Here is an 11,094-nt window from a genome sequence, read left to right as displayed (position 1 = left end):
TATCCGCAATGCTTTTAAATCTACTTGGTCTAATCCTACTATTTTCCCAGCAAAAATGGGAGCCTGATATAAGCAAGGACATTCTATAACCGGTGAATGGAAGCTCCTTGATAAAAGCAACCAAAGGCCTGGACACCCTCCGCTCACGCCTGTTTATAAACACGCTGCATGTTTTCCCGCTCCTGTTTATAATAGCCTCCACCAGGCCTTTCTACGAGAAATTATACGGATCGCAGCATTCGACAAAAAGGAGAGTAAAACTGGCCAGGGGAGTCCGGCCGCGTAAGGATGGCCCTTTCCCTCCCAAATCAATCCCTAAGGCGGCCAAACTTCTCCAGCAAATATTCCCTTATATAAAGCCAGCGTAGTTAGTCTGGTAGAGGCTATGTTTATATGATAACGCCCTGCCGCATGTTTGTCTCCGGGATGGAGTTTATCAATCCAACAGCGGATCTCTGCCTTATCTTCTGCCAGCCGGGCTGAAACTCGCCATGTTTCACTCCTAAACTGTCAGACCGGGAATTGTATTAAGTTATTAATTCTATTTTATCTTATTTACGCAGATTTGTGAGCATTGGACAGAAAGCACGAAATGTGCTTACAAGGATCCTAAAAATGCTCATGAAATATAAAAACATCAATACAAAACGTCTAGTGGACATAAAATACTTAAGAGGTCTTTATATTGTACTTTTGTTACCCTTAGTACATTATACTAAACGTTGCCTTGAACCAGAACTAGTAACGATAGACGGTAAATAACAGCCATGAAAGGTGAAGCAATTTTTAACTTCCATGAATAAAGGAAAATGCCGCCTGCCCCAAACGCTGCGCCAGGATGAGTGGGTTCTAATTTTAGACTTCTGGCTCAAGATATATCGGGTATGAGTGATGACGTCACGGCGCCCAGTAAAGGCCCTCCTGTATAATATCAATACTCTATTTCACAAGCAAGAACGAACGCTCAATACATTATTAAGCTGCAACCTACATGTATGATAACCCTCCCCGTCATAGACCGACTTACGGGTACATATCAGCTGAGGTTTTGTAAAACCCTAATGCCGCTAATTATATAACACTGGAAGAAAAATAACAACCCCAGACGAATTTATACAAAGGTATAAAGGTATGCAAATATATGATAATATGCACAGATTTATGATAATATACACAATGTTTCAACTGCAATACTGAACAAAAGTTTCAACTGCAATAATGAACGATTTGCTAAATTATGTAGTTAATGGGTCAATGAACGAATTTTAATGTATCTCTTAGCTATGTATGAATTACCTGTTAGTTACTAATTTGCATACATAAAGATATTTCATTGCGTTTCATTGATTAGCTCAATAGCTATAATCTTGCATAAATTTGCGTATATCATCATGCATTTACATACAGGAATAGCCTGGCATGATTTGGTTTGGACTCCCATCTCTACACAGCGCAAATGGTGCTGCTTGGCAAAGCTACTGGCATTCTCATAGTTGCTATGGTAACGGTTAAATGGACATTAGGCCGAGATCAGGACCAGGCTGGGAGATTATGATCAGTTGGATCACGCTGGTTTAACTGGATATCGGATCAGGGCTCAAAAACAAGATCAGAGTCTTTGCATCACATTATGGTTTCATATCTACAGAACTGTAGGAAGTTTCTTTCATATGTTAAACTATAATATTCATACTAAATAGCAAAGTTCTTTTATCACAACCATTTATTTTTCACTAACCGACCTTTCGATGGCCGTTTGTCATCTTCATCAGGGCAATTCTGACTGGGTTACTGTGCACTGACACTAGAAAACGTCGGCTAGTGAAACATATATGGTTGTGATAAAAAGAACTTTGCTATTCAGTCGTTTACCAACCTGATGAAATTATTTACGGATCTAATATTCATATTAAGTAGCACAATGCTTGAAGTGGATCAGACTTTGCAAATTCCCTTGAGTGCTGCCAGGCAAAATGCACACGAATTGGAATAACAAGTCACCTTGCAATTTCCGGACGTTCCCTTCTCTTGACAGAAAAAGGCCTTCTATTAACCGTCTGAGCTCCGAACTCCGCCGTAATGGCGCCTAGCGAATGGAGGGAAGTAAAATGGGTGCATGTGATGTCCCATTGATCAGGCAGAAAGATGAGAGAAAAGATACCGGTACTAACTTAAGCCGATGTCTAAACCTCTGCTTGGAGAGTAATGAAACAGACCCTATTGCCGTAATTCAGCTATCAGAACAGGTATGACATACGATGCGCAGCAGGCGTGAACGCTAGGAAAACGCTATACTGTAGTTTTTTAATTGCAATAAAACTTGAACTCATGGGTTATTCCATAACAAATTTCACACAGTTGTAGAAATTTTCCCTCTCTTGTCGATCAGCTATTATTTGATACTCTTAAAACAAGCACACTCGCAAAGTATGACTAGGAAAACGCTAACGCTATCCCGCCCTAAGTTAGCTTTTACTGTGGCCTCCCTAGCACAACAGGATGGAACAGACCGTAATGCCATAATTCTGCTATCAGGCACGGGCGGAAGAGATACTCTCCAAGCAGACGTTGGTGGGAAGATTTTTGCTTTTATACATGTGCCCCGTTTTTATATGAGGGAAGACATTTCATCATATAACGGGGCATATGTAGAAACGTAATGATGTTCCCCACCAACCTCTGCTTGGAGAGTAATGGACCAGACCGTAATGCCATAATTCTGCTATCAGCCACGGATGGAACAGACGAAACTGCGGCTGTCTGACTGAGAACATAATCCTGCCGACTTTCCTGCCGGCGGAGCGAATCACAGCTGTGCATGCTGGGTATGACGTCATTCCTTAGGCCAGGACAATCCTCCCTCAGGCGGGGTCGGTAACCATGGAAACGCCGACTGACGTCATCAGCCGGGCGCTCTGCTTCTCGGTTTTCCCGTCCTGAGATGGGATCTTAACAATTACCGAAGCCAAATGGACAATTTCTTAAAGCTGGGCATGAAAAAACACACCTGTACATCCCTAGGCCCTTGCCTCTTTAGTACCTTCGAAACAGACCTTAACGACAGAAACACCAAATAGCCCCATAAACACGTATATGAACATCTCCTTTATTGTATTTGATAATCTGTTGCTGTTGCTGTTTTTATTTATGACCCTTCTAATTTTGAGTACACGACTTGTCTGTTTTGTAAAGTTTGAAGGTTGTTATGTGTTTCAGCTGTTTCAGACATGAATGATTTTGATTACACAATCTGGAATCTGCAAATTACTTGTTGTAAGTAGTTGCTGGGCTGCGCATGCGCTGTGGTAAGGGCTGTGGGGATAGGAAGTGCCAAACCGTCCGGCTGACGTCACGGCTGAGAATAAACTGAGGGTCACACCTGCTTGTGCATTTCCAGTCTACCCGTGCAGTCGCGCACCTAGCGGGCGCCTGGCGCATAACAGGGCATGTACACATCGCATCATCACAAAGCCCGGAGTAAAAAGTTGGCCTCTCACCTGCATTGGAACGCGGAATGCTGGGTAGAACGGGTCGCTTGGGAATGACGTCACTGCTCTTTCACCTGGAAGGCTGGAGGTTTCTTCACTCCGCTGGACTGAAGGGCAAAAATGGACGGACTTTAATTTTGGATTCACCATGCATTAGCTAATCTCTAACTCCAAGCAGATGCTACGGTGGCAAGGAATTATCCAGATGCTTTAGATGCCACGGAGCAAATGGACACTCCTCTGGCCAATGGATACTGCCTTGCCACCGTAGGATCTGCTTGGAGATTACAATTAGCCTCAGTTTACACTATTTGCAAATCTTCCTGTGGCCAAGAAAGCCGTATTCTGAGAAGGCCGTTTTCTAGCCTTTAAATTTGTTCATTCGTGAAATACTCAAAATCGGCGTGCTGACAGCTTTTCACCGTGGCAATACCTCATGTGGGAAGATGTAAGGGTCCGACAAAACATAAAAATCATAAAAACATACGCATTAACGTCGCATGTTTCGGGTCCTATCAAAGCCATGAACATAGATTCCTGCAGTCCAGAGTCTATATAAATATATGACGTACAGATTGTAATCGTTACCTCATTCGGGCCTTGACAGTAAGATCTACCGTTATAGCAACAAAATAAACTCACGTTTCTTTTGTTGTGTACTGATTGGCAGCTGTGGTGCTGATTATAATGATTATTCTGGTCCCAGATCCCAGGGAACTGGACCTTGTAGGAACTTCTACCAACGTCACGCAAATCTACTACATGGCTGAGGTAAACCTTTGTCACCATACCGTTACATCGCGAGAAAAGCAGATAAAAAAGATTTACCACAATCGGTGAGGCAAGGAGGGCGATTCTGCCTCCCGTTCTACCTTTTCCAGAGGAGAGATTTGGTCAGGAAAACAACATCGAGCCGCCAAGTGTCGTCTGACATTCTCCCGCCAAAACACAAACGCAATCTCGTGCCCAGGACAGGTTGTTTCTCCCGGCATGCCATGCACAGAAGATACGTTCTCCTTCCCACGCAATCGCTATAAAACTAACCATTGTTTGTTCAACACAGTCTCCTTAATGCGGACAGTGATGGCTGAAAACTTTCAGTCAAACATATTGTCAGACGTACCGGGAAGTTTCCCCTGGCTGCAGAAACTCGAATGCTCACAACATGCACGCAAAATGTATGCAATATGCACACACACAACATGCGGTACACAAGCTACAACACACACATACGGCACAGCACAAAAGTTACAACACACATAATATGCACACAGTGACACAACAAACAAACACGTACACCCACCTTGCTAATAGCCAGTCCACAACAGGCTGCTCCGGACTTCAGAGCGGGTCTGGAACTCTCCTCCATGTTGCTGTCAGAACACCACAGTTTCCACACAAACATTCCCACAGAACAGGAGCCGCCAAACCAACATTGATATGCAAATTCCTCCTTGCGCTTTGACCATCATCCATATAATCAAATCAACATGGCTTTATCCCTTATTTCAAATAACTGACATATTTCCTGAATCATAGAATGTAATACTCTCCTCAAGAAAGCGTACAATAGATTATCTTTGGTAAAATTGCAATTGTATTTTAGTTTCGTTCATGTATCTACCTGTTTGCCATACCTTGAGCCAGTCAGTTGTTGAGCAATAAAGTTGATGTGATTTATTTCATTTTCTTCCATTGTTTATCCACCCCAGAGAAAACCGTTGTGGTGACTTATCTGAATTGTTTGCTAATCGTTCTACCTTCGTGGGTTTTTGAGACTCGCAAAACGAGTAGAAACGCTAAACATGTGTAGCATTGGTTTACACATTTGCAGCTATGGCAAGTATTGCAGCATCATTCAGCTGACCTACAGAGATACATTCACACAAAGATCAACCCTCACAAGTGCAAGTTCACTATCTTTTAATTTTATTCTGTATTTACACTTCTGAACAAAGCATTACAAAATAATATAAAAATGATGTAAAATTACGATTTGAGAAACGGACTAGAAGTGGTCATGTGACCACGTCTGCGATTTGTCGGCAGAAATTTGGAACAGAAAACGCCATCTTTGGTTACTATGGTAACAGGATGATTGACAACTGGTCCCAAGGTGTGGGGAAAACCCCCATCATGCATCCGTGCCCATATTTGGCACTGCTGTAACGTGATACTTACGAGCTGGTATTACGACATAATAAGGCTATAAAAATGGACACAAGCAAATTTCAGCATTCTGAGATACACACTGACAATAGAGCTTCTGGCATGGCATATAAACTCTTAGCCTCTACCAGGCTTGGGGAGGCGGCTGGAAAGAGTAGAAATCGGCCAAATAGAGAGATAAGCATGGCAAGGGAGTTTGTCCGTTGAGAGAACAGTTTGCAGTTGGGGTGCGGCGAAATGTTCTCTGAATGGACAAACTCCCTTGCCATGCTTATCTCTCTATTTGGCAGATTTCTACTCTTTCCAGCCGCCTCCCCAAGCCTGGTAGAGGCTAATAAACTCTCTCTATAGCACCACTAGGGCAGAATTCGGTACATCCACGGATTTGTTAAATAAAACTTTTCCTACATGTAACGTGCTCACTTCCATATAAGGCCTGTCCTATGTTTCCATATAAGGCAACTGGCCTGTCCTATGTTTCCATATAAGGCAGCTGACATTTCCATATAAGGCAGCTGACCTGTTCTATGTTTCCATATAAGGCAGCTGACCTGTTCTATGTTTCCATTTAAGGCAGCTGACCTGTTCTATGTTTCCATAAAAGGCAGCTGGCCTGTTCTATGTTTCCATATATGGCAGCTGACCCATTGTCATGTCTGTTCTATGTTTCCATATAAGGCAGCTAACCTGTTCCTGTTTGCATATATGGTAGCTGACCTGTTGTCATGTCTGCTCTAATGTTTCTATATAAGGCTGTTTTGCCCATATAAGGCAGCAGTCCTGATGTCATGTGTTTCCATATAAGGCAGCTGTCATGCCCATATAAGGCAGCTGTCATGCCCATATAAGGCAGTTGTGTAATGCCCTTGAGTAAAACATAAAATACACTATGTACAAGTTTGCCATATTGTGACATGGTTTTTCTGTACACTATCTGCATTGCCACTACGTGAGAATGCCCCCCTCCCCACTCCCCCTGTACAGTAATATTACACATCAGACACATTCCCTCATTTCTACAACAAATAAAACTTCTCCACAACAGGAACACAGGGAGGGTGTGATGGGGGTTTCTGGGCACACATGTGGAGGGTGTGTTGGGGGTTTCTGGGTACACATTCACCCATACCAGCCAGAACGAACCTACAGTCTTTAACACAGGTAAATTGTACACAGGTCCTGCTTCTTTCCTTCTTTTGTCCAGTTTCCACGTTATCGATTATTGACAGGTTATTGAGGACATTTGGATTCAATTTATTGATCCTGGAGTGTTGCAGAGCATTGTGGGTATCAATCCCAGAATTCCCGGTGAGAAATTTGGCCACAGTCAGCAGTTTTTTCCTCCAGGACAGATCCGAGTTGGGAGCAACATTCGTCTGTAACGCCTCACAAGAGAAGTTGTCTCTGAACTCTTACAGAAGCCTCAATATGCTCCCTGCAGTACCACAGTGTGCTGATAGGAGGTGCTAACACACCAGTCACCTGCAGTACCCCAGTGCACAGATAGGGGACGCTAGTACCGAGTTCTCCCCCTGCAGTACCACAGTGCACCAACAGGAGGTGCTAACACACCAGTTCCTGCAGTGCCCCAGTGCACCGATAGGGGCGCTAGTACACCAGTTCTCTCTTGATCTCCTGAATGGACACGAAGGAATCGTCGAACTTGAACCTTTTTGGCACGGCCGCGTCGTCCTTGCAGTTCTCCTTGTTGCAGTCTAGGGGGCGCCGCTGCCCCAGGAACGGGGAGCGCAGGGCATCCTGGGGCTGAGAAGGGTCGTGGGGCAGGCTGTCCCGGGACTGAGAGGGTTGGGGCTCAGCGGGGGCCACGGAGAAGTCGATTGCCGGTGACTTGGAGGCAGCACAGAGCCACGGGTGCAGCAGGCACTCTTTGGCTGTCGCTCGGTCCCTAAAACATGACAACAACAGGACGTTAGCAAGACAACAACAGGACAACAGGACATCAGCAGGACAACAACAGGACAACAACAGTATATTTGGTTTGGTTTACAAGACAAAAATATGTTAACAACAAACAAGACAAAGGGAAAATTTTATCCTACAGGCAAACTCTGTCTAAAGAAAACTACAGAGGTCTGTTCTTCCTACATTACAAGAATCTGATGTGATAAAGGACCACGAGAATCTGACGTGATAAGGACCAGTAAGATTTGATTTGAGTTGGAACTCGTAAGGAAAAAGTCTTACTCTGGCTCCTTGATGAGCAGACTCTTGATGAAGTCTTGAGCGTCGGCGGAGACGTCTAAGAAAAGCTCCTCGGGAAAGTCGTAGGCGAGAGTCGAGATGTGCAGAAACGTCTCCTGTTTGCTGTCGCCGAGGAACGGGGAGTGTCCGGTCAACATCACGTACGCTAGGACTCCGATACTCCTGTAAATAACAACAATAATAACATGTCAACAACAACACGTAAACAACATGGCCGGTCAACATCACGTACGCTAGGACTCCGATACTCCTGTAAAGAAGTAAATAACAACATGTAAATAACAACAACAACATGTCTAGACTACTTTTTAAGAGGCATTAAAGGAGGCCATATATATCAGAGCACTTCAGCCTTCACTTAATAGAGATGGTGGACGATATAAACTCCCTGGCACTTTTGATCAATTGCTCACGTCACGTATCATTAAAGTCTCGTGTCAACAAGGTCACGTGTTTGTAAACTGTAACTCTTGCGAGATCACGTTGTGAAGTCATTGATCATTAATTATCCTGATGAAGACGACAGTGGTCGTCGGAAATTTGATCGCTCTGTAACCCTTGTGTTGGAATAAAGTTCAATGTTTTACTATGATTACTACCAACACAGATGAACTTTCATGATAACAACATGTTCGGTTAGCATCACGTACGCAAGGACTCCGATACACCTGTAAATAACAACATATTAACAACTATCAGGGGTTCGAAGCCCAGACTTAGTAGCAGTGGACAGACTTACCACATGTCGGTTGCAGTGGACAGGGGTTCGAAGCTCAGCACCTCGGGCGCCACGTAGTCGGGCGTTCCCACGATCTCCCGGATCTCTTCGTGCACGTTGACTCTCCGCGCCAGGCCGAAGTCCACGAGTTTGATGTCTCCCGCCGGCGCCGGTTTGGTCAGCAGGATGTTCTGCGGCTGGAAAATACACAACAAGTTAGCAGGGCAGCGAGGACACCTGGCAGGTTTGATAGGTACTACAGCACAGGTTAGCAGTGCAGCGATGATCAGGCCTAGGAAAAAATTTTGTTTCCTGTTTTCCGAATGACCCTATAAAAAACTGCAGACCTTTGCCTTTTTTTGGGGTGGACCCCTGCAAGAACAACGGACATAATATTTAGAGCTGAATGATCTTTTCTAGCTCCATGATCTGACAGCCAAGTCATAAAATGCTGTACAATTGGTTTCCCAACATTGACAAGTCCAATAAAAACTCCACATATTTCATGGAGTTGTGAAGTCTCTGAATTCTTGTTTAAGTAGGACCTTGAGATCCAGGTTAGATCTAGCCAGTACCTTGAGATCTAGGTGAAATCCAGGTGGATCTTGTGATCTAGGTAGATTCTTACCTTGAGATCCAGGTGAATGATGTTCCTCTCGTGCAGGTAGGAAACTCCCTCCAGTATCTGCCGCATCAGTCGGACCACGTCCTTCTCATTAAAGCAGTCGTCTTCCTCCGTAACGCAGTGGTCAAAAATCTCACCGCCCGCAGCACTGGGGGTAAACAATAACAACAAACATGTAAATAACAACAATAACATCTTCCTCCGTCACACAGTGGTCAAAAATCTCACCGCCCGCAGCACTGGGGGTAAACAATAACAACAAACATGTAAATAACAACAATAACATCTTCCTCCGTCACACAGTGGTAAAAAATCTCCCCGCCCGCAGCACTGGGGGTAAACAACAAACATGTAAATAACAACAATGACAACCTCCTGCAGCACTGGGGGTAAACAACAACAAATATATCAATAGCACACACACACAGTATCATGTACACACACACACACACACACACAGTATCATGTACACACACACACACACACACAGTATCATGTACACACACACACACAAACACACACACACACAAACACATGCACACACACAGCAACATGGACAAACACACAGTAACACGGACACACAGACACACACACACACAGAAAGACAGACAAACACACACACAGTTCATACTTACTACTCGAGCACGAGGATCATCTCGTTGTGAGTCTCGAACACCTCGAACAGGTCGATCAGTCGGCAGTGTTCCGCCGACATCTCCAGGATCCGTATTTCGTGCAGAATCGTCTCACGACAGTCTTTCCCCTTCTTCCGCTTCCGGATGAACTTGGCAGCGTATTCCTGCCCCGAGCTCTTCCTCCGACATTTCTTCACTACAGCAAACTTACCCCTGCGGAGACAAACAAACAAACATCATTAATAAATACAAAGATATATATATATAGAAAACAACAACAGCCATAAGTCAGAATGTTGATATGATGATGTAGTGATGACAATGCCAATTACATTTGGAGACAAATTCCAGAGCTGCAAACTGGATGCTGTAATATTATGATTGCCGGTGTGTGTGTGTTTGTGCCTTTAAAGCTTTATTTATACTCGGGTTTTACAGATTTGTTGTACATTTGGGAGGAGGAGGGATCAAACAAATCACAATAGTAATAGTGCGTGTGCGTGCGTGTGTGTGCGTGCGTGTGTGTGTGCGCGCGTGCGTGCGTGCGTGCGTGCGTGTGTGCGCGCGCGTGTGCGCGCGCGTGTGTGTGATTGTTGCCATATTAGTGCGTGCGTGTGTGTAGTTTGTGTGACTTTGAGTGAACACTAAGATACGATGACTGCAGAGATACGTGGGTCCAAGTGTGAGTGTGTGTGTGTGTTTGTGTGTGTTGCCATGTTTGTGTGCAGTTTGTGTGAGTTTGAGTGAACACTAAGTAACGATGACTGCAGAGATCCGTGGGTCCAACTTGACCTGGTGACTTCTGCCCCTCAGTGCTGGAAAAGCGGCTTTTTGCCTGTAGTAAAAGGTATATAAAGGCACGGACATGTGGCGACATGGCAGCACTATGCGGCCTGCAAACACACAGGCCATGTCGGTGTATTTATGTAGTGGTCGTTTCTGGGAAGTGTTTGCAGAGGAGTAACGTGTAGAGCCAGATAAGGCAGTGGGTCGGCAGGGACGACATTGTCACCATTCTCACCAACTGGCCTAATAACAGTCACACACAGCAACACGTACGCACACGCACACACAGCAACACGTACGCACAAACAAAAAAAACAGTCACACACTCAAACACACAGGCAGGACGACATGCCCACCATTCTCACTGGCCAAATAACACACAAACATACTGTAGCAACAAGCACACACACACACACACACACACACACACACACACACACACACACACAC

At 44.6% G+C, this 11,094-nt stretch overlaps 1 protein-coding gene and 1 long non-coding RNA gene across 3 annotated transcripts in view; both read right to left on the bottom strand.

Moving 5' to 3' along the window:
• Nucleotides 1-1,890: 1,890 nt before the first annotated feature.
• LOC109488293 lies at nt 1,891-4,891 on the bottom strand. Of its 2 annotated transcripts, none has more exons than XR_002141331.1 (3): nt 4,792-4,891; nt 3,498-3,595; nt 1,891-2,086 (listed from the first exon to the last, which is right to left on the bottom strand). It is a non-coding gene; the product is annotated as an uncharacterized LOC109488293 (long non-coding RNA). The 2 variants fall into 2 exon arrangements; XR_002141330.1 differs by lacking the exon at nt 1,891-2,086 and adding an exon at nt 2,710-2,948.
• Nucleotides 4,892-6,187: 1,296 nt separating this feature from the next.
• LOC109461496 (serine/threonine-protein kinase 17A-like) overlaps nt 6,188-11,094 on the bottom strand; it is a 9,043-nt gene continuing 4,136 nt past the window's right edge. The window contains exons 2-6 of the mRNA XM_019757864.1: nt 9,859-10,071; nt 9,227-9,371; nt 8,620-8,795; nt 7,863-8,042; nt 6,188-7,563 (exon numbers count right to left, since the gene is read on the bottom strand). Of these exons, the coding sequence (XP_019613423.1) occupies nt 7,266-7,563; nt 7,863-8,042; nt 8,620-8,795; nt 9,227-9,371; nt 9,859-10,071 (1,012 nt within the window). The 3' untranslated portion in view covers nt 6,188-7,265. The remainder of the gene's footprint in view (nt 7,564-7,862; nt 8,043-8,619; nt 8,796-9,226; nt 9,372-9,858; nt 10,072-11,094) is intronic.

The sequence above is a fragment of the Branchiostoma belcheri genome, unplaced genomic scaffold (genome assembly GCF_001625305.1).
Source record: "Branchiostoma belcheri isolate BF01 breed outbred unplaced genomic scaffold, Haploidv18h27 scaffold93, whole genome shotgun sequence".
NCBI classification, from domain to species: domain Eukaryota; kingdom Metazoa; phylum Chordata; class Leptocardii; order Amphioxiformes; family Branchiostomatidae; genus Branchiostoma; species Branchiostoma belcheri.
This window is presented reverse-complemented; position numbering and strand designations above follow the sequence as displayed.